Source organism: Seriola dumerili, unplaced genomic scaffold, assembly GCF_002260705.1.
Source record: "Seriola dumerili isolate Sdu_G_001 unplaced genomic scaffold, Sdu_1.0 BDQW01000242.1, whole genome shotgun sequence".
NCBI classification, from domain to species: Eukaryota; Metazoa; Chordata; class Actinopteri; order Carangiformes; family Carangidae; genus Seriola; species Seriola dumerili.
Genome location: NW_019174497.1, coordinates 6,346,392 through 6,370,575, shown reverse-complemented (window position 1 = coordinate 6,370,575; position 24,184 = coordinate 6,346,392). Strand labels below are relative to the sequence as shown.

The following is a 24,184-nucleotide window of genomic DNA, read 5'->3' as shown; positions in this document are numbered from 1 at the left end:
TTAAGTGTGTTCATTCCTACCTTTGAACTGTCCTCCAGATCCTTGTTGTTTAGCAGAGCGTGGTTGGTCCTGAACACAATCCAGTCAAACAGCGCGCTATACAGGGACTTGGCCATGGAGTCCCTCACCGTGCCCGCCTAAACACAAGAACACACACACAGAGGATGTCACTTTATTCCTAATCATGAATATATGGATTTCTTAATCAGGAGCAGGAGCCAATATTGTTTAAAACCTACTCTGAATGTGTTTTATCACTCATAGCCTTAATGAAGAGAGTCCCCTCTGCTGCTCAGCCATTTTTTATTTCTCAGTGGCGACCCACAAGTGTTGAAAGGCTAAAGTGGGAACACTTATGCAACCAATAAAACATTTCAGTACTACTCTTCTTCTTCTGCAGCACAAAGTGACCCTGTACTGTGGCTACTGTTACTGGTTACCACTTTAATAACCGTTATAGGTAGCATGTGATAGAAACCTGCCGACTTCACCACATCAAATCCAAACACCTGCCAACTGCAGTAGATTAGGCCAGGGCAAGAAGACAAACACAACATTAATGTTCCCTCTTGCTTCTCTGGAACCGGATCAGTGTCATATTAAACGTGTGAAGTGGGCAGACGAGAGGTCTAATGAACTACTGCACACACAGGCAGGAGCTGAGTCATCTGTCGGGACTGACTGAGAGGAGGAGAAAGATCTAGAAACCATGAGGAAAAGTGGAGATGGATGGGTGAGAAATGTTGTGGTAAACTATGTTCAAAATCACCAGAGAGATGATCAATAATTTGGATCCATAAGGAAAAATGACAAAGTTGCTGTTTTAAATGATTTTGAATTGAATATATTTGGGTTTTGGACTGTTGGTTAGAAAGAACAAGCATTTGAATGCTCTGGGAAACTGAGGTAGCCTGTATGCTTCTTTTTTTCCGATATTGTATTGACTAATTTGATTCACACTGGTTCGTGTGAAATCTTTAAGGACTAGATAGATGGATAGATAGATAGATAGATGGATAGATAGATACTTTATTTATCCCCTTGGGGAAATTCACCTAAATAATTGTACTCAGACATTTTGGGAATTAGCTTATTTGCTTTTATTAGATGTGAAGATCAATATGACTCTCATATCTGTATGCCAAATAACAAGCTAAAGCTAGGAGACGATTAGCCTCGCTTAGCACAAAGACTGGAAGTAGGTGGAGACAGCTAGCCTTTGTTAGCTAGCCTTAAGCTGATAACATCAAATTTTACTTAATAAAATATTATATCTTGTTAGTTTATTGCATACACAAACAGAAATTGATGGCTAACTCATTCCCCCTGTTTCCAGCCTTAATGCTAAAATGAGTTAATGGCCAGCTGGCTCTAGATTCATTTTTAGCATAATGACAACTATCCTAACCCTCTAACCAAATAACAATCTAATGATCTAAGATCCATAAATCCACATTATACTTATCATTTTTGTGGCTGTCTCAAATGCTAACATGCAAACAACACAATTGTTGCAGCAGGCTGTTGAAATGAGACAGTCAGCTAGCATAAATCTCTCAAGGAAGATTCATTAGCACACCAATACCTATTAGCTCAAATAAGCTGGCATCAATGCTAAGAGTCTGCTAGTGACTGTGCTACTGTAATTTAAAGATGGGAAATGCCAAAGGGATATAACAGCAACCACTTTATATTTAGAGCCTGTGTTAAAGCTCCCACACTGCTCACAACTCTGAGTTACTGTTCCTGGTTTGGTAGTCGTGCTGTGTGCGGTGCTGTAATACTTGGTGTTTTCAGAGCCAGAGCCTTAAGTGCCTCCAGACCTGCAGATCACTATTTGGACAACTTTTTTATGGATCACTTTTTGATCCATAAAAAACAACACTGCCAAGACGAGCCATTACGTCTCAACAAGCCAAAGAGCAACTATGCTCTCCTTAGACATGATGAAAGGCATGCTAAGCTAACATAAGAAGACTTAAATGGAGACTTGGACACAGGAGCACGTTCTTTGGCAGCTGGAAGTGTTATGATTGAATTGGGGAGTGGAACAAGACAAAAGAAATCTGCTTCAACTGGGTCAAACATTTTCACACCAAGAACCCTAAACCAGTTGTCCATTACAACAGCGACCCCCATTTTAAATGACATATGTTCTGTGTAATCCAATCAGAGTAGATTTAATTTAGCAGAGAAAGAAAATGAATAGAGAAGGGTGAAACTGGACACTATGTGTGTCAACCTCTGGTGAGAGAAACAACAGAAAACCACACTGCTCTTTAGAAACACTAAGCAGCCAATAAAATTTTAACAAGGACCTTTGGATTTCACTCTTTTACCAAACACTTGACTGGTTAACCAGTTAACCACAGGTTAATGAAGAGCACGGATTTCTTTATATCAAATACAAGAAAGTAGTGACAATAACAGATTGTTTTTGGTTTTAGTCGTGCCAAGCTGGATGTCAGGAAAGAGTGTAACACTGGTTTCACATCACATCACATTTCCCCCCTTCATAGAGTGCAAGGAGCCACTGAAAGGTTTAATGAATATGAAAATGATGTGAACCATATGCTGTGGTCTTCACAGTCACCAGATCTCAACCCAGTTGAACACCTATGGGAGATTTTTGATTGACGCTCTCAGCCACCATCATCAAGACACCAAATGAGGGAATATCATTTAGAAAAATAGTGTTCATCCCTCCAGTAGAGTCCAGAGACTTGTAGAGTCAATGCCAAGAAGTACTGAAGCTGTTCTGGTGGCACATGGTGGCCCAACACCTTATTAAGACACTTTATGTTGGTTTTTCCTTTAATTTGGAACCTGTCTGTGAGTTGTTGCTATGTCCATCAACAGCCATTTCCACCAGTAATGGAAATCAATAAGATCTTAGTAGGCAAGATTAGGAATGGGGGTGTCATCTTTCTATATAGACAGCTCAACAAGTGTGAATGACATAATGAAGAGGCAGCTCAGGTAATTTTTCTGAGTAATTCAGTGTAATTGTGTGGTTGGCTGTCTCTTATAAAGGGGCCCAATACATTTGACATTTTTTCCTACACTGTAACTAAGACATGTTCTATGTTTGTGGTTTGCCTGGTTAAATAAAGATTAAAGTCAACATATCATATATACACTGTTTTACTACCTTCGCTCAGATGGAAGCAACATAAAGGAGGAAAGTTAACACAGGAAGTTGGTCTGAAGATCCCCGAAACAGTAAATAAAAGCAGGCGCACAGACTCACTCCACAAGAGCACACCGACTGAAAAAAAAAAACACAAAATGTCTCAAATCGGTTACATAACAATAAATAAAAAAAATATTCCTCCTCCTTCAGAGGCCTTTATGGGACACTGTGAACCTGATCAAGCCCCACTGCGGATGCACTCTCTTTGAAGGGCTGTTTGAATAACTGCCTGCTGAGGCCACATGCAGCCAACGGCCGTGATGAAGCAAAACTGTGCATTTTAAAAGCTGCCTCTTCGCTCTTGCATTATTGATTGTTTATGGTATTTTTAGCAGGCAGGCCTGTGACGTCCCTCTTCCCACAAAGTTATATAAGCTTGTTACGAATAACACAACGTTTCAAAAAGCATCACGGTTTAAAGGCTTCAGCGGAAACTCGGGGGATTGGCAGATTTTATGCGAACATTTGACATGGTCGCTGAGCATTCATTGTCTCTGTGTTTGCCATGTAATTCAATTATTCACCACAATGGGACCAGTTAGGAATTGGGAGGGGACATGGCTGGAAGCGAATGGGTTGAAAATGTTTTTCTACGGGGCCACCCAAGAAACTGACAAAATAATTAGCAGGACTTAATCAGAGACTTTTGTAAACTGTAATAGTCCAGGCTGTTAAACCAGCTCTCAGCTTGTGATTATGTTTGTGATTACAAGGGTCTGCTGAGGGGAAGTTGTTGTTCTCTCTTCTTTCCATCTCTGTCTCTCTTTCTTTCTCCTGAAAACCACAGGAGGTGTGAAACACCAGCATGAGCTCACACTGCACGTGGCCCGCTAGCTTCCTCGCTGCAGGATGTTTTGTGTGTGTGTTTCACCACAATATGCCAATCCGCATGTGTTTTTAATTAGTATTTATGTAGTTGCTGTTTTCGTCTATCTGTGTGTATGTATGTGTGTGTGTGTGTGTATCTATATATGTTAACTGATACATTTTACAATGCCCCAGCAGTGGGACAGCACCGCTACACCCTCCCTGCGAGGCTTCAACCACTTTGAAACAGTTTTATAATATGAAGCTTCACCTTTTATATGAATGCAAAGCACATGAATGAGGGTGTGACTCCCCCCCCTCCCTCACTTCACCTTGCCCATGTGTGTCTTTCACACAGGAAGAAGGAAGTGGTGGCCTTGATATAAGTCACTTCATCACTTCTTTCAGATTTTGTGGGGAAACAAAGAGTGGTTATTATTTCTTTCTTTATTCACTCTAAATCACACAGGCTGAATACAATCTACAGTCAAGGTTTTTTTTCCCTTACTTGTGAATGTACTATTTTCTTCTTTCTCTGGCACTGGGACATGGATTATTTAACACAAAAGAAGTTCACCTTCCCAAATATACATTCTGTACCAAGATGACTGCTTAAAAATCTCCTTTTCAATTCATTTCTGTGATGAATGTGTGATTTGAGGCCTGTTTTGCTTTTAATCAGAAAGAGAGAAATAATTTTCAATCTGAGAACATGTGTGAAGCCTGGTGTATGACTTATTGAGCCTGTGAGAGGCAGAACATAAGGACAAAATTATGGGAGGTGTGAAAAGAATGAAAGGCCAGATTCAAAACTAAAATATTATTAAAACTAAAATCAACATTGTAACTTAACCACAAAAAACCCTTCTTTAGTTTCCCTGGGTAGCACTCGCAGACAGTAGCAAGCTCAGCTCCAGATTCTGGCCTCCTCGCCAAGCAAAGTTTCCCTTCATGAACAAGGAATCACTTTTACTTTTATTCTCACTATTATGCTGGAACCAAACCCGAGCTACTCATAAATTTATCCCACTTGACTCAACCAGGGTCCATCCACTGAATCCAGGGGGGCTGTCTACTTTGCAGCACACTCAAGATCAGCAGGTCAGACGCCTCATCCAAATCTCCCCATCTCGACTGTGGGTGGGTGGACGAGGTTTTCTCTGCCTTTCTCATCCAAGTAGGAAGAAATCATTTCTGAGAAGAACCTGGCAACATTTGCCAGGTTCTTTTTTCCACATTTCCTTTGTATAAAAACAGGCGTGTTATGGATTCCACAGGTGGCCTCAGCTCGCTCCCATGGCCCTCGGTCAGATCAGGGCAGGGCTTCGCTTTCGCTATTCTTGTGGTGTACATGTGCGTGTGTGTGCTCTCACATTTTTCGAAAGTGAGGACATGTTGGCCGATCTTCACTTCACTTCTTCAAAAGGTTGTTTGAGGGCTGAGACTTGGTTTTAGGGTTTAAGGTTAGAATTGGGTTGAGTTGTAGTTAGGATACAGTTTGGGGTTAGACTTACAGTTGATTGTTCAGTTCGGGGCTAATGGCTTTAAGGTATTAAAAACACATGTAAACTCCATGTAATGAAATACAATTTTATACATTTTGCAGGATCTTGCTGGTAGTTCAACTACTTTCAAATGTGCATTGTGATTCAATTAGTTCAATTACTTTTTTTTTTTTTTTTATAATGTCTGTGTAGTTAACTACTGAAGCTACAAATGACTTTAGGCCATAAAAAAGAAGGAATGATATATCATTTTTATTTTAGCATTGCTCCTCTACTGCAACTGAACCCCCTTTGACCAGCCCCAGCCACTGTGAAGACATACCAGGCAATGCATGTGTCCGGCACTCAACACCACGCACTTTGGGTCGTGCATGTGCAAAAACTAAGGGGCGTTGCTCAAACAGCAACAACCCGCAACATCATGGATAAACCTCCTTAATCTCGGTCTGAGGAAGAGTCATCATGGCCATGATTAAGTGGTTATTGTTTATAGCACTTTCCCATGGATAGTGGGGTATTTTATTTTTTGGTTTATGTGTGACCTGTGAACAAGTTGGCGCAATAAACTGGCATGTGACTTTTTTTTTGTATTATATTTTGTTATAATTTCACATCACATGGATCTTTTTAGTAGTAGTAGTTTGAACAACTCTTTGTGAGCAGCTTTAGTTGACCGAACTAGATTTCTCCCTCTGGTAGCTTTGCTGTAGTTCAACTTTTTCCATTGTGAAGTAATTAGTAGCGTGCAAAGCTAAGCTTTCAAAGTAGCCTCCCCAACACTGTATACCATCTGTGTATCATCTTCCTCACTACCTTTGTTAGTGTATTGCTACGTTTGTTGCTGCATTGTGACCACCAACTGTCAATTAGCAGAAAAGCAGAAAAGTGATGACTTCCTGCATGATAGAAACACAAACTGAGCCCACTCATTAAAGCATTGCTTCATTGCTCTGCTCGTGGTCAAACACTCTACAGGGTATTTTAATGTAGGCACAGACATACTGCAGTGTGGTAACAGGTCATTTCCCTCTCTTTGAAGATACTGTTGCAGATTTCTTCTAATGCTATTCTATGTTCATCTTTAAGGACAGGGGAGAATTTCCATGGCATGACACCAGAAGCTGCAGGACAGGGTTTATCGTAGCTGCGGCCCCCCGCCCAGGATTAGGTTTCTGATCACACCGTCTGAGCCTCTGTTGCCGAGCCAGTTTAGAAAAAGTGAATTTATGTGTTTGATATGTGTGTGACTGAAGGAGAAAGAGAGCGAAAGAGGCAGAGACAAACAGACAGACCCAGGATCTGGTTTCTGGCCTCTGTACTGTATATTCCAGTGGAGGTTGCACATTCCTGAGACAAGACCACATGACTGCAGGGATGGGGGTGTGGGAGAGCGGGAGCAACCATTGTTGGGCTAAACTAACCCAAAGATCAGATGGAGGGGGGTGGAGCCAAGAGGAGTAATAGACTATCTATGTGTAGCATTTCCTTCCTCAGACAAAAGACCCTGCAGCCACAAGCGGAGAGAGCTGGACCGAATTCAATCCTGCACAGAGCCATCAAAGGCTGCAGGGACGGAGAGATAAACGAAAGCTGCTGAATATTAATGATACTACACACTATGATACACATCATAGGAGTCTATCTAGGTCAGTGGAGGCATCCTGAAGCTAGATTTCACAGACTGTAAGTCCAGAGGGCCGCATGGACAGGATTATGTCGCACTGTTGCTTGGCTCGACAGGAAACAGGAAGTTGCAGAGGAAGAGACCCCTATCAAAAGAGCCTCAGACAGAAGAGGTGGGGGCCGGGGGAGTGCCACAACGAACTCCCCAGACAAGCTCCAAAGCATGTACACACACAAACACAGAATCTCCCCCGCAGCTGACGCACTTCATAACAAAACATTCGGCTCCACTATGCTTTCTTGAGACAGACTGGAATTTACTCCACCCCCACCTCCATGACACACAGGCCCTTCTGACCATTATTAGCAGAGAAGACAATTATAAAAAAATGTTTAAAATGTCCCTTGACGTTTAGCATCTTCTAGGTTTTGGACCTGACAGGCTCACGGGGGGGTTTTACCACTAAAAGGTCATCACTTTTAGAAGATCAGATAAAGTCTGTGTGTTTGGGATTCAGGTGTGTAGGTGTCACATTTTGTTGGTGTGTGGATGGCGTGGTTACTAAAAAGGTCACCTCAGCAAGTTTGTAGGGCACGATGAGCTTCTCTCCGACAGTCACAGTTTTCCTGGTCGTCAGCGCTTCAAGCAGCATCTCCTCTTTCACCTGGATAAAAAGAAAATAAAAACACAAGGTCAAGGACAAGAAGGATCCGGATCAGAAAGATCAGGATGAGGGTAACTGCACACAGAGACACAGTGTTAAACTGGAGGAGTCTGTGATGTCACCAGCAGCTCTTACATGCTGTTGGAGGGATGTGTAGTTTAATGTGACTTGTTATGCTTTTGTTTTGACAGTGTGACTGGATTCATGAGGAGAGACAAGGTATAACATGCAGCAATGGTCCAGTTCCCGGACAGATTTGTACTGGGGCACAACAGTTATGTGGTGCTGTAAGTGACCACTGGACACAAGGATGCCCTGTAGGGGGGTTATTTTATCAAACAGGTTATCAAAGCAATTTAATATGCAGTTCCATGGAGCTGCGGCACTTACAAGAGACAAGAAATATCAAAACTAAAGCAGCAGAGACTAAATATCCTGAATTTTAGTTCTGGATCCAACATTTCCCTTAATACATTCAGTTACACCTTTCCTGCCTATCCATTGCCTGTCCATGTCCTTCAAACTCCATCCCCCCCTGCTTGTCAGAACCATAGTCTCTAAGCAGAAGTTGAGAGGACCCTAGTTTTGTAATCAGAAGTTATTTTTCCAGAGCCACAGAACACATTATACGACTGTTTTCAGAGACTGAATAGTAGTCCACATGACCAGTAAACTAATCCCTAAAACCAGTGTAAAATCAGTGGAATTCCCCTTTAAGCTCTTTGACATTTACAGGAAGACCATACACTTCTACCAGAGGCCTGAACTCTTGTAACAGTAAACGTCCGCCCTGCCGAAGACGCTGAAAATCTATCAGTGTCTATCTGAGTCCAACTTCTGACCAAAACATAATTACAACAGTTTATCACAGGAAAATAATATTTTACTAGAAGTGTGCTTTGGATTTTGACTCTGAACTCTATTAAAGGGACCCTGCACCAATTGTATGGAAACATTAAAGGTCTATTTTCTACTGCTCTACTTGTTAAAATGGCTGTATAACAAATATCTTGCAATAGAGGGAGCTCTGCAAGGAGAAAATAAAACCTCTTATGCCATCAGTGTGAAACTATTGAATATTAGTCAGTTTGCATTCCACAATGACTGAAGTTTGCTTTGGGCGATATAGTAATACATATCACTGGATGATATATGTAGGGAGTTACTAAAGCATTTATGCAGGGAGAAGTACCTGTTCCTTTAAAGGTCTCATGTTGTATTAAAGTAGATTTCCATGTTTTTTCTGATTATAAAGCAGGTCAAGGTTCTACATTAACACTGTGAAAGTATCAAAGCACTTAGTCCACAGAGAAATGCACTGCTATATTTTTATTTGATTACTCAACAGTCAGCCAATCAGAAGACAGGCTCAGAGCCTCCTCTATTCTGATTGGCTCACTGACCTGTTGTTACTAGAGCTCCAGAGAGAAGCCTGAGAGAGGAGATGAAAAACTACATTGAGATGGTTTTTGGCTCTGAAAACCACAAATATATCTTCTAATGGATCATCACTTCAAATAAAACACAGGAAAAGTGTAAAATATGGAGCTTTAATAGTGTAGATTGATTAAGGCGATTGTAAGTAATGTTGGAAATAAGAGAGTCGGACTGCCTTATGTTCACAATACTGGATTAACTGGATTTTTGTATATTAAAAACAGACAGCCCATTTATTTATTTTATCTATAAGATGACTTAAAAAATATACTATATCATGATATACATTACCATAGTGATACAATTTAATCCACAACAGCCCTCCCTCACTGACCCTTCATTCTACTAAACTGAAGCTCATAATATCCCTGCTGCGTCTGACGAATATAGCTGGCCAAGATTAGCAGCTCTGAGGATAGATACACACTCACACACACACACACACACACACACACACACACACACACACACACACACACACACACAAACAGCTCTCACACAGACTGTACAATACTATGTGGCCTTGCATGTGAGTTCGCGCAGACTCTAAACTTGGCCCCAGACAATCCATTGATGACAGGGCCACAGTGGGAGAAGCAGATGTCACCGCACACATCTCCTCCATCTACAGGGATTATGGGAGTGGGCCAAACAGCTGCTGCCAAGACCACGTGACTGCGAGTGTGTGTGAATACATGTGGGGGCATGTCTTTGTGTGATTGCCTGATGTCTTCACATATAAAAGGCATGGGTGTTAATGTCATAGTTAATACCATTATGGACCTATATTTGTCAGTTGCCGACTTTGTTGAGGCTTTGACATAAACACTGAGGGCAGGAAAGGAGGAGGGCCGCGCGCGCGTGTGTATGTGTATGTGTGTGTGTGTGTGTGTGTGTGTGTAGTTAGTGGGTTGGTGTGGGGGGTGGTGGTGGTGGTGGCATAATCAGACTTCATTTCACACTGCCTGCTAATCCCTCCACTAAGAGCAAAGCCTATTCTGCAGCCTGGTGATTGGTCTTTAGCCGGTACATTTTCATGTATTAGTCGCTTGGTAACAGGCTCACTGCTCTGTCTATGATCACAGCTCTAATACCATAATACACACACATTTTTAAATGTGGGTTTAGGGTCAGTGATTCCGCTCATATATTAACTTTTTCTTTGTACGGCGACATGGAGACCTCAAGTCGGATTCCATGTTAGCAAATCCTTTTTCTTCTATTATTTGTGCAGGCAAAACCACATCAGAGCTGACCGACTTTTATCACAATCACATCTTAACACACACTCAGACACACACTCAGACGACCCCGACCATCTTTCCTGTCTAGTGCTGGGATTTACACTATATGTTACAAACTACAAAGACACTCTGTATCCTGCAGGGTTGATTTCCAAATCCTAGAACACATCTAGTTAAATGTCATTAATGGATTAAGCTGTGAATAATTAGTCTCACAGTCACCTCAATGTCAGTAGCATCGCCAAGGACGCCTACTGTACATCTGTTCAAAAGAAACATTCATTTTAAAACAATAGTCACTCACTGCCACACTTCATATTCAGTTGTCAGTGTCAATCACCAACTGGTTTTTTATATTCAATAATGAACAAAGCAGAACTTTGCTCCTAAATAAATAAAAAATAAAAGAGACTATGGGAACCGATAAATTTGACATTAAATACTATTGTAGAAAAGAAAAAAACTGTTAATATCTGCATTTATGCTGCATTCATGCCATGTGAAAGAGAAGGTAATGATGGGAAAGACTGCCATGTTTACAACTTGCGAGTGTTCAGGTCATCATGCTTGTGCTACTGTTTCTCACTCATTGCTACCTAGCAAGCAAAACAGTTTGCGAAATAAACACTGTTAAACACTATTATACAAGAGTTTAATTGGAACAAAGTCTTATAACACTGACTGATGGCTGTTTTACTGTGTGAGGAATAAAAATACTGTGCTTGTTCACTATGGCACAGGATATTTAATTACCTTTAACAACATATTTTCCACCATTTCCTGATTATTTCCTGTTCACTGATGAGGGAAATGAAACAAAAACCTGACAGGAATTTATCACAATGCATCGGCCCACTGTATGTCGGGTTGTGGTGAATGAACAAAACTTTTGGTCTGGTCTGATCTGGTGTGTTTTCAGCATTAAAATACCATCAACGAATTCAGCGCTTTACTGGGATTCGCGCGTCTCTCTCTGGACTGGTGTCCATTCTGCGCAGGAATGTTTCTGGTTAGGTCAAATCACTCAGCTCCACGGCTCGGAGGATGCAGTCTGTCAGCCGTCCATCAGCCCCTATGAGCTCTACTTCCTCTTCCAGTTCCACCTCCACAGGAAACAGGAGGTCCCGGCCAGTTTCGTTCCTATTCATGCATCAATCCACACTCGTGCCAATCAGTTCTCCTCGAGAGGTGCTTCGCGTTGGTTTGCCACAGTGGCAGTGAGAGCGGCGGTTCACATCTCATCCTGTCTGAACCATTTTACATGTTAAATGTGAATCACAGACCGACTCCAGCAACTGGGCGTTTCATGCAAATTACGACCTCCATAAAGCCGGCGTGCATGCACTTTGGCTGAGCTTTCCCTCGAAGCGGTTCCAGCCGCGCATGACTCACACAAAACTACATTTAGCTAACCTCAACAACCTGCTGTATTTTAGCCATTTCGCCAGTCTCGCTTATGCAAAGGGGTTTTAAAATAGAGTCATACATCATCTATAAAACACGAGTGTCTGGTCTTTGCATCTATCTGTAATCCAAGAATCCAGCAAATTAAAATTTAAAAGTAATTCAAAGGCACGTCAAGTGTAAATCACAGTAAATACTGTACAAGCCTTTTATCAAGTTACAATTACAATTACAAATTACAATTTGTAAACTTGAACTTAATTCTCACCTTATCCGTTAATTTCACGTGTCAAAATATTATATTTTTTTCATCAAGACACTTCATGAAACTAATAAAAACCAACAGATATTTCCCCAACACACCCGCATCACATCATATAACAGTTTTACCATTACCCTTTCTCATCCCAAAAAAACAAAACAAGTTTCACCAGGAATGTTTCCAAATTAAAGAGGTAAAATTCCTTCAAAATGCTGTTTAATTGTGACTCTTTCATGAAGCTGTATTCTAGTTCCCTTTCTTTCTTCTTCTTCACTGTAAGAATGTTTTATACGTCCCTCAGGACAAGTAACCGCTGCCTCTGCACCAACTAACAGACATCCAAATAAACTTGAACTTAAAACACCAAGCCCCCTGACCATGTGGCCAGCATGTGGCTGAGCTCACGTCACTGCCACTCTGGACCTCTGCGGAGTCAGAGAGACCAGTCTGGATGTTAAAGGGGGGAACCCTGGCAGGGTCTCCACAGCCATAACATCCCTGCTGTGCTGTTGACAGGAGTCTCCGGCACACTTCAGACATTGTTTTGTCAGCGACTCAACAAGCACATCCGGCTAATCGCTGCAGTTTGTAACAGGGACTGGGAAGTGACACCATCGCTCAGTCCTGAGGTAAATCAGAACAGCATGTGGATGTTTGAGCTGTCCTCACAATGTGCTCCGATGTGTGTGTGTGTGTGTGTGTGTGTGGTCTATACTTAGTGTCAAGAATGAGCCCAAAGTCAGCTAAACACTATAAAGTTATAAACGCTGTGTGGGACGTTTTTCCATGTTTTTCCATGTGTCTCTTTGTCATGTGGACAATAAAGAGTCTGAACCCACAGACCAAAGGCTGTTTTACAGAACCTTCCTATCTTAAGTCTTTAGTTAAGACAAATAAAGTAACATTTTTCCAACACAGATATACAGATATTACAGAAGCAACTAACTTTAGGAATCCTGTCTTATCTCTGATGTACTGTTGTAACCCCTTAGATTCAAAAAAAAAAAAAAAAAAGGTCACTTCACTTGAAGAATATCCATTAGCAAAAAAGAAAAAAACAAAGTGCATTTGTCAGTTGCATCACAACCGGGAGAGCCCAATGTCTCCGGGTCGGCCTCTCCGAAGCTGGTCGTCGCGGCTCGGCAGGATCTGCCTGTATCTACCAACAAGCGTTTTGTCATAAGCCTCTGAATAAATAAATTGTTCCTGTTGACATTTTATTGGTTGTGTAAAAGCAATAAAAGAGCAGCCATATGGATAAAATAAGTTTACTAAGTGGTGGAAAAGTGAAAGTGAGGACAGATTAACAATTATGCTAAAGTGAGGAGAGTTTATTTAAGATTTGGGGAAGTTTGAAAGCTTGTGTGAAGCACTTCTTGTCTTCAATTAGGATAGGAACATGCACTCAGGAATTGTTAATCTATTATGGCTTTTTTCCCAAATCCGGTCCTAACCCCAGTTACCATGGTTACCAAACACTTAAGATAGGGTCTGCAGGTTAGAAAGTTTCTGTGATACAGCTTCAGACTGATAACTGTACGTTGGGTACTTCAGTTGTTGACTAGATTGTGGTCAGGAAAATGTCTGTACAGATCAAACCTTCCTAAGTAACTAAGTGCATTTACTCACAATACTGGATTTAAATAACAATTTTACAGCAGCTGCACTTTACTGGAATATTTCCATTTTCTGATACTTTACACTTCTACTAAATATTGTACTTCTAACTTCATAGCATTTACTAGTTACTTTGAACATTAAGATTTTACAGATAAAACATAATTTTGTATCTTAAACTACTGTACCCAATAATAAAGCAGTCACAACATTAAAAGACTGCTGACACATTATTACATAATAGTAAACCATAAATATTGTATAGGGGTCATTCTGCCACCTAATGAGTAATTCTACTTTTGACTCTTGAAGAACAGTTTGATGACAACACTTCTTTCTACTTAGGATAAGTGAAAAGAAAATTAAAAATGCAGGATGTGAACTTGTATTGCAACGGTTTTACATGGAAGTAAAACCAGTTTCCCTGGAGTAAATGATCTCAGTGTTTCCTTCGTGAGTGTTTGTGAGAACTACTTTTCAGTTTTCGTTCGTGCAGAGTTAAAACAGAAGTGAGGTTGTTAAAATACAATGGTAAAATATATCTAAATAGGAAAAAGAGGAACAATGAACAAACATGAGACTGTGCACAATGCTTCGATTCTGTAGTCTATGAATAGTCTCAAGCACTTTTACCTTTTGGTTATAAAACTAAAAAATCGGGTCGGTGAGCGGTCGGCTGAAATACATTTGAACTTTATTTACAGAGACAAAGTGCTGCCACTAACTAATCTGCTTGCAATTATTCAGACAAGTTCTGAACCAACCACAGATGTGACGCAGGAGCCACAAATCTGTAGCACTCTACCAAAAAAAACATTAAATTACAAAAACATTTCACCTCAAAATTAAGGAAACAAAAGCAAGTCATGAAAAAAGAATTACAAAAAAAAAAACATTGCTGGGATTTGTATGTCTGTTGTGTGTCTATAATAATTCAAATATGATGTAATGATGCAGGTGATACTGGGAGAACAACAAGTTGCTGTCTGATGGGAAAGCTCGCCTACGCAACAGCAGCTAGCACGAGAGCTCTGAAAATAGCCTCTATACAAACAGTACTTTGTGGAAGTACTGGATGGTTGGACGGCTCTCTGGGACCTGAAGCACCTCTTAACTTCCGCTGTCACCACAAGCTGTGCTTGTATGCAGAGAGCCCTCAGCTTCTTCTCTAAAAGCCTTTCTGTAAAAACCTCATATGGGAGGAAAACTCACAGAATACAGAGCAGAGAGAAAACTTTGCTTAAATGGACACTACTTGTTTTTTAAAGTTCACCAAGTCCAGAGAGTTTTAGGTATCTCGGGTGGGCATGTAATGGAAGAACTTAGGGAGACAAAATGGCAAAGAAAGGCTTTAGGGAGAATAAACAAGCCCTGTGGTAAAGCCCTGTTCCCATTCTTCATTTTTATTATCCTTCAAAGTATTTAGAGTATTGCATTACAGCATAAAGTCAGTGAGACAAAACGAACTGTACTTTTTGACTCAAACATGTCAATGCGGATCTATTTTCAGATGAAAACCAGATTATAATTAGAATGAAATGATCTTGTACAAAATAGTTTTTGATGCACTTAATTCCATAAAACATGTAGATTGTGGCTGCTTTAATGCTCCATTCTTGAGCTTTCGTGCTGTTGAGTCAGTGTTGGTGAAAAGGTTGTATCACACTCTCACCTCCAGCAGCTCTGAGACGATGGGCAGCACCTCTGGGTTGCAGATGTCGATTGAATCGTCCCTGTAGGTCTTCTTCTTGTAGCGGATGTTTCCCAGGTGGAGGATCGCCGACAGCAGGGAGAAAATCCTGTCGAGGAACAAAGACACGTATTGTTACCACATTTATATTGTTTTGTGCAAACTGACCCACTGTCTCACTGAGCAGGGTTTACAATGAATGGAAAGTCAGGGAGTGGATGGTCTCTTTATTACACCAAACTTACAGCGAAAAAATCCATAAATTATCACGTAAATTATTTCTCTTAAAATACTTCTTGTAGTGGAGAATGAGAGAGTGAACAGAATTGTAAATCTACATTTGATGGAAGCTCTGCATTGCCAAGAATCTGACTTTACACACTTGATAAAAACAGTTTCACTTCCCGACTCACGCATGTTTATCTCCAAAGAGTTTAACTACGACCTCAGAGGATCTGTTCATCCCCTTACAAACAACACTGTAAAGATTTCAATCTGGAAACGAGACAATAAGAACTAAACTAGACGTGCAATACGGCGCAAGAGTCTGTGAGAAATCCGCCCGAGAAGGCTCGGCTTGATATTCCATAATATTGCGATATTTCCCACTATGTGCAATATTTTTCATAATTTTTTATTTGCACAGTCTGCCTTGCTGCCGAGTCTTTGCTTACAGTACATTGTACCTTGGCATGTGACAAATAGAACTTCGAACTGCTGTTTATTGGCAGCATCACTTATACCTGAAACATAACATACAATGATATTAATATTGAATATCATATTTGGACTGTATCAAGATATCAAATTTTGGATATCGCCCAAGCCTAGCTGCAACACCATCAGATGAGCAGGAATAATTGCAGAGTTAGTTTCCTTATGTTACTGTCTATGTAACCGCATCTGCTGAGCTGGTAATACATTAACAAAGAGATGTAACGAGATAGGATTTCTGCACAGGTTCTGCAATCATTTATATAAAGGCACCGTTTGCATCTCGTAGCTCATCTTACTGTTTGCGTGTGGCAGGCAGGAAGCCGACCATCTCCATGGCCAGCTGCAGCCGCTCAAAGTCGTGTTTCAGATCCTCTCCCTCCACTGTGAAGCAGTCCTGCTGGTGTCAGGTGGAAACAAAGAAAGACAGAAGAAGAAGAAGAGAGAAAGACAGAGAGAGAGAGAGAGAGAGACATCAGCATCGCAGAGGATTTTGTAATGGATATGTAACACACCAACTTCACTACAACTTGTTTGATGAGTACCGACACGTGTTTGACTAAGCAGGGTTTCACACGTATAACTGGTCAATATACGAAGTGGGCCACCGTGTCTGAGATAAAATCTGGCACCATTAACGTCAGAGGAAATTATAACATCTGATAATGAAATTTATTTATAAAATATAACATCGATTATAAATCAGAGGCAGGACACAGTCATTGCTTTGCAGGTTAAAAGTAAGTCTTGAATATGACATGTCTACTCACAAGTCAATTCCTAAATGTTGCGTTTCAAGTCTTAAACAAGTCAACATGGACCTTTCACCAGATTGAATGCCATTTTAATTTTAACAGAAATAAAACTAAAACTAATTTGAGACCCTCTCAAAACTCTATAACATCGTATATTATGCGATATTATCGTATATCGCAATATAACTCTTGATATTCCTCTTATAAAGTGCTGTTCCTGTTTCCTTTCTGCTCATGAGATGTGACTGGCTGCTGTCAGATTGTCTGTGAAGATTCTCAGTCATCCAGGTCATGATATCTCTTAGAGCTTCACAAACACAACTGGACTTGAGGTCGCCTGAGGTTCTTGAAGACGATTCACCTCTCATCCGAAAGGCTTCTGAATAAACATGAAGGTGAAACGTCTTCAACAACCTCAAGCAACCAGTCCAGTTGCTTTTCTAAAAGGTCTGTTGGATTGATTCAAGAAACAGGAGAGTAGTGGATTGTCCTTCCTTTGTTTATAACATCGGTTTCAATTGTTGGGCTTGGGGAGAATGTTGAAGTGAAGTCATGAGTCATTGGTGCTAAAGTCAAAGTCGAGTTGAAAGTCTTTATGGATTTTGTCAAGACGAATCTAAAATCCAAGTTGTTGGTTCATCTTCAGCAGGAAGATCCGCGGGCTACGTCTCATAGCAAAGGTCACATATTTAATTAGTTGGATCATTGTTTAGACCACCGTGTAGACACTAAATTGATCACAGGCGACAAGACATCGTCACGATCGTCTGACTCAGCTCAGCAGATGACGATCATTAATCAATCCAATCGAATTGCTTTGAAGTAATTAATTAAAGCAGCATGTTGTAAAGTCAGGAAAAACTAAAAATCTTCAGGGGTTATTTCAGTTAAACAGATGGAAACCACCTCTGTTAACACATTTTCTGGGGGAATCCCTGCCAAGCCAACACTGTGTACCCAGGAGACTGTGAGACACTGATATCATACAGTGGTCGTTTGTGAGCTTATGAATGAATGAGTGTTGCCATGAATGAGATACTAAATGAGTGAGCGCCTGTGTTAAATAAGGGGTTAGAGAGCGAGGATGTGTGCTTGTACGTTGACTGTATTTGTGTGTGTGTGTGTGTGTGTGTGTGTGTGTGTCTCCTCAAGCCCTCCGCTCGGGTCAGCATGTCTCTGCTCCGGCAGCGAGCCTCTCTCAGGCTGTAATTAGCACATACCAGAGGGACCGGCCAGCGAGAGAAGACACAGGAACCCATAATCCACACTGGATCTGCCTGTTCTACACTTGAACATCCAACACTCCGAATCTGCTGCTCCATTGTTTTCCTTTGGCTCAGAACTTGTCAGGAGCTGCAGAGCCAACAAGAGGCGTACTTCTCCAGCGGGCTTCTCCAATTGCAACAAAAGGGGGTTTTGAGGCTTCTCGAGCTACGGCGAGACCCGGGAAAAGCCGGTTTTCAAATTGCCGGGTATGTTTGACCTCAGCGCCAAGCAGCACAATGTGATACGTTGAAGGAAGTTGAGAAAATAAAGAGATCAGTTGCGAGGGGAATACTTTGGTCAAAAACCAAAACCTTAGCTATTGGTATTAAGAAAAAAAAAAGTTCAGTAAAGGGATGATTAAGAAACAATCTGTTCTTCTCACATCAGAATTTGAAATTGTTATTTTATGCCAGTTGCAACACTCCTGGTGCAGGCTTACTCCTGAAGCCAGCAGCCCAGCTGACTCACACATGCACATGGAGCTTTTTAACAGATCCCTCATGGATCCAGTTAAAAGTTATGTGCATCCAGTTGAGGCTCTCCTGTTACTTACCCGTGTCTTAATCATGATTTATGTCGTTAGAGCACCCGATTGATTTTGTGTTCAATGACCAGCATGCCACCCCGTCACTAGACATTCCACACGACCAAAAACCAAAGACACCCAAACAGGCACAAAATGCAAACCCACAGCCACCGAGGCGCAGAACCAGACACCCGACTGCACACACCAGAAAATGTTTGGTCTTTGGGATCTTCAGTCAAATACTTGACTTTTTTTTTTAAAAAATTCACATTTGTTTACTTTTCTATTTTCAGCTCCAGACGTTGCATCTGGAATCTGTATACACTTGTGACTGTTCAAAGTGCTGAGTGTCTCTATTTACTGCAGGGTGCCCCCCACCTCCCTCCGTCCCTGAACAGTGACCAATGGTAGAGGTCAAAGGTTAAATAGGCTGAAAGAGTTGGTCAGATGCTCAGACAGCTGTCAAGGGCTGCTGAGCTTCTGTGTGTGTGTGTTTGAAGACAGTGACATCATGTCCTTGGACAGTGGAGGTCACAGACTGATGAGGTCATTGACTGACCCTCGAGAGAGAGACAGTATGTCAGCAACAGTGGGGGGGGGGGGGGGGGTTGTCTAAGGAAGAAATATGAGTGAGAGGGGAGCCGGGGGAAAAAGGAAGAGAGAGCTCCTAGTGGTCAGAGACATTAAAGGAGTAGTTCAAAATTTTGGGAAATGTGCTTTTTCGCTCCTTTGCAAGGGTGAGATGAGAAGATCCAAAACAATCTCATGTGTTTTGTTAAGGCAGGTTTATACAGTACAGACAGTATGATCGGGTGGGGTCTATGAATTGATGCTTGAGCTGATCTGATAGTTATATAACAGGTACATCAGACAAAAAAGGTTTGGAACCACTCAAATAAGCCACAATTGAATAATTCATTTATTACAGTGTTGTGTAAGATATAAATGATTAATCCCAAATTAAGTTTAAAAGATGGTGGCAAAGAAAAAAGTCAAATATAGAGGAATCAGGGCATGTTTAGCTTAGCTTAGCATAAAGACTGGGGAAGCAGCTGAGCTGGCTCTGTTCAAAGTGCTAAATTACACCTACAGAACCTCATATTTAAACGCTTTTTGTCTAACCCATATATGCACAGAAATATGTTAAAACATGATGTAACTGTTGTATTTCTTAACAAACAATGGTCGATCTATCTGTCCAGTCCTGCTATACAGTGGTTTCAGTGATAGCACGTGTTTCCAAATACAGGTTTTGCCATGATAGTACCAAACCTGGCAACCTCACTCCACACCACCATGTTTTGGCTTGTGGTTTTCATCACAATCATCCTACATAATAAAATGTATTTTAAGTGTAGCTGGAGTTTTGACAGTTACAGTTTTGAGTTTTTCTCCATGCTCCTTGGAAGCAGGTAAAGTGAATCCATACGCAACCACACTGTAACAACAAGATTTGGGGAGCTGGGCACAGCCTCTCCACCCAGCTGTTAAATAGTGTGGAAGAAAAATAAAAAAGCTCCAATAAAACCAGATAGTCTTTGTTACATTTCTGTCTATGTACGAGTCACAGGAAGAAGATACAGTGTGTGAATGCTGCAGCTTTAGACGCTTTAGACAGAGCCGGAATCGCTGTTTAAAGCTGTAGTCTGTAATCTAAACTAGGCTGAAGACGTCATGACTCCACATTTAAAACGTTCATATTCATCTTCTCATCTCACTCTTGGTAAGAAATAATGTAAGCTGGTCTGAAAGTTTGTACCGTACTCTTGCAGCATAATCCACTCCTTCACTGTCGATCCACATCTTCAGTATGATCCAAGCAATCCTCATTTTGCCAATAAATTGCTAAATATGCTACTTCTGGCAGGACTATGAGGTGCAGATCATTCTGCAGGAATACGCGAGTATTTGCTAATTTAAAAGATCGATTTTTGGGGTAGTATTTCTCTAACTGGAGGAATTTGACGTATGACTAAAAACCAGTGAGTGTCCTCAGAAACCCTTTCCTGGATAAAAGAACGGTTTGAAAAAAGTAGGAGACAAAGAGCCAAAGTCAAGAGGGAGATACAGTAAGACTAACAGATGAGCTGTGTTTTCACTGACCCACTCTGATGTCCAGTGTTTGCTCATTGGAAAAGTCAAAGTAACATAATCTTCTATTAGGAGATACTGAATCCCTTAACCATACACAACAAATCCCACTGACCAAACATTACTCACTTCAGGTGGAGGCTGGCAAGACAGTGGCAAGCTCAGAGACCAGTGAGACAGCAACAGACACGCACGCACGCACGCACACACGCGCACACGCACACACACGTGCACGCGCACACACACACACACACACACACATACACACAATGGACCACACACTCAGAGGGAAGTTGCAGGATGTGAGGTTATTGACCACAACTGAAATGTTCTCCTTGAATAAACAGTGCGTAGGAAATTATACTTTCTTTAAAACTATTACTTACTTACTATTGGTTTCCTGTTTACGCTTACTACATGTTTTTGACATAAGCAGCTGATATATTGTTGTAAGATTTTCGATTTATTTTCATAAGCAATCTATGTACCTCTTTACCTCTCCCACTAAAAGAGCCAAACCCCACTGATATTATCTCCTCTTTCTGTTATCGTCCTCTTTCTTTTTGATTGTCAAGTGTTTTGACACTGTGTGATTTTAAACTCAAAATAAACTTACTGGCTTGTTATTCTCAAATATTAAATTTCCAATACAATATGCACCCCTACTCACTGGCACTAGCATTGCAAAAAAAGGTTAAACCCTTAAAATCTTGAGTTCATCTAAGGTCATCTACAGTATTCATGTCAGCATGGCACTGACCTGTGGTCACTTTAAACTATCTTTGCCTGAACAACCACATTTATTGATCATAATGCTCTGAGTTTCCAATATTTCCTGCTTTTCATTTCTTCTCTGACCTTGAATTTAACAACATGCTGGTCTGTCCGCTGTACAATGTCCATGTTTCGTTCCTGCACTGTGTGTCACATAAGAAATGTAAATGTAGTGGTGAAGGTAAAGTCCTGAACCTTCCCTTTAAAGATGGTGGTTTCCAGATTTGACAGCATCGCCAATTTCCCAACAGCAAAGCATCCAAAATCAAAATTTAGTTTAAAGGGATTCCTTTATGTTTGGATTTTATTTGGTTAATCAGTGTATACTGTATATTGCCATGCTCCTTGGTTTCGAAAAGAAATGAGTAATGTAAGAGCTCCATTTCGTTAGTTACAATACTCCTTGGCTTTATTTCCAAAACACATTGTAAATTATTGGTTACTTTTGCTATCAGTCATTAATCCTTCAAGTACCTCACTTTAAATGAGATACTGAATTTAGTAAGATAAAAGTACACAACAGCAAATAAATCCTTTAGGATTAAAAACTAACTAAATGCAGTAAAATCATGACATTAAGGCATCCCTTTAAACAGTTTTTATGGAGCACGAGCAACTGAGGTCAGGCCAGGCCGCCTCCATCTTTAGTCCAGTTCAGTGAAAGCAGACGTGTGTGGACAGCTGAGACAGAACAAGACCAAGACTGGCACCAAAGAACCCCGAGTACCACGACACACCCATGAGCACAGACGCACACAAACAGCTTGTCATCCACGTGATACTGACCAGCTCGCTCTCATAGTAATTGTCCCAGTGGAGCTTGTGCGATTTCTTTGTCATCTGGAAGCAAGGCAGAGCGGGGTTAAAGAGGCAACAATTACACACAGGAAAACGCACAAGAGACTTTCAAGAGAGATTACACATGCTGTTAATGTGGGAGGAAAAAATTACTAATCCTCACACAAACAGACACACACATCTCCAGAGCCGCAATAAATGAATCCATGATGTGAACTGATCAGAGATGACGGTGGATACAAGACACCGCACGATCTGCATCAGTATTTGTTCGTGGAGAGATAACTTTGTTTCTTACACTACGTTTACTTAGTATTCAGATCTTTTACTTGAGTAAAAATAGCAACACAACAGTAGAAAAGTAGCTGCTGCTAAAAAGTCCAACTTAAGTAACTTAGGTAACTGCAGTTGCCATGGTTATTTTTTGACTGACCTTTTTTAAAATTAGCACAAGTTTGTTTAGTTGCACTGTGAACTGATTGACAAAACTACGTAACAAGTGTTTGCTGTTGCCGTAACCATGGAAACTGCAGGTGTCACCAAATCAACCAGAACTGAAATCCTAAACCTGCAAAAAAACAGATTTTTTTTTTATTTTTTTTTTATAAACACAACACTGAGACATCATCACCTTCTACACTGATGTGGTGAACCTGTGAGCAAACAGTTGCTTATTTACACATCCAGCAGTTACGGAGCAACATTATCCTTTATTTGGAGTCGTGTTTGTGTCACCTGATGAATGTAAGTCACACAATATTCAATACTCTTCTTTTGGCTCTGGTTTTGGTCTCTTCCATCTCCTGAGGGAAATGTCCAGCTCTGCAGCTTCACCAGCTGCTGTCTGACTGTGTCTGTCTGTTGTTTGGTGGTGGGCAGGTAGTGTACAGTGGGGTTTTTTTTTTTTTTTTTTTTTTGAGATTTTACAGTGAAAACAGTGACAGACTTGCTGCGGCTGGAAATGACACAATGAGAGCGGTGAGAATGAACCAAAACAGAAAAGCTGTGGCTCGGGCAGCCAAACAAAAAAACAAAAAAAAAACAAACTATAAAGCTGAGTGGAGCTGCAGAATCAGGTGATGTTTCTGTGTTGGTTCATCGCTATGTGTGTGACCCCCTTTCACGTTGACAAACTGTTTTTATGTTGTGCTTTGATACACTACTGATTATAATCGCTTTAAGTACTTGAGTCAAGGCAGTAAGTTCCACCGCTGAGAAACAGACAGACACAGCGACAGACAACAAAAAACCATCTTAGAGAGGGAAGAGAGCTAAATATGGGTAATCACTTTTGCTCCTTTGTGACACTGTTTGTATAAGATGTGTGTGTGTTTGCTCAGACAAACGCGTGCGCACACAAACACACGCGACCATCGGCGCCCTCTGCACGAGAGAAAGCCAGTGCCAGATTAACTCCTGAGTCTTGCTGTTGCCATGGAAACAGAGCTGCATAGTAACAGGCAGCCAGCAGCGAAGGAGGAGGGGGTTTGTTGTTGTGGGGATTAAGGCAGGACGAGGAAAAAATATAAATAAAAAACTGTTACTTTTTTTGGGGGAAGCCAGAAAAGATGAACAAAGAACATTTTTTTTGTTGCCTCCCCAGTGAGCTGCCATAAGAGGGGCGCTGGGGGGGGGGGGGGTATGAATCCTGCACACATCTGCTGCCAACTGCAGAAGATGCACACATGTGGGGGCTTTTGGCATGTACACAAGTACGTAAACACACTCAGCCACACACACATGAGACACACACAGATGAAGGGCTGAAATATTTTGGGCTGATGCAATCAACACTTCAGCGTAGAGATATGAT

General features: G+C 41.1%; 1 protein-coding gene across 1 annotated transcript in view; it reads right to left on the bottom strand.

The window, feature by feature from the left end:
• Positions 1 to 24,184, bottom strand: part of LOC111229784 (unconventional myosin-IXa-like) — a 127,647-nt gene that overhangs the window by 54,583 nt on the left and 48,880 nt on the right. Inside the window, exons 6-10 of the mRNA XM_022756254.1 lie at positions 22,360 to 22,413; positions 16,461 to 16,561; positions 15,430 to 15,556; positions 7,704 to 7,793; positions 21 to 137 (exon numbers count right to left, since the gene is read on the bottom strand). Coding sequence (XP_022611975.1) covers positions 21 to 137; positions 7,704 to 7,793; positions 15,430 to 15,556; positions 16,461 to 16,561; positions 22,360 to 22,413 — 489 coding nt within the window. The remainder of the gene's footprint in view (positions 1 to 20; positions 138 to 7,703; positions 7,794 to 15,429; positions 15,557 to 16,460; positions 16,562 to 22,359; positions 22,414 to 24,184) is intronic.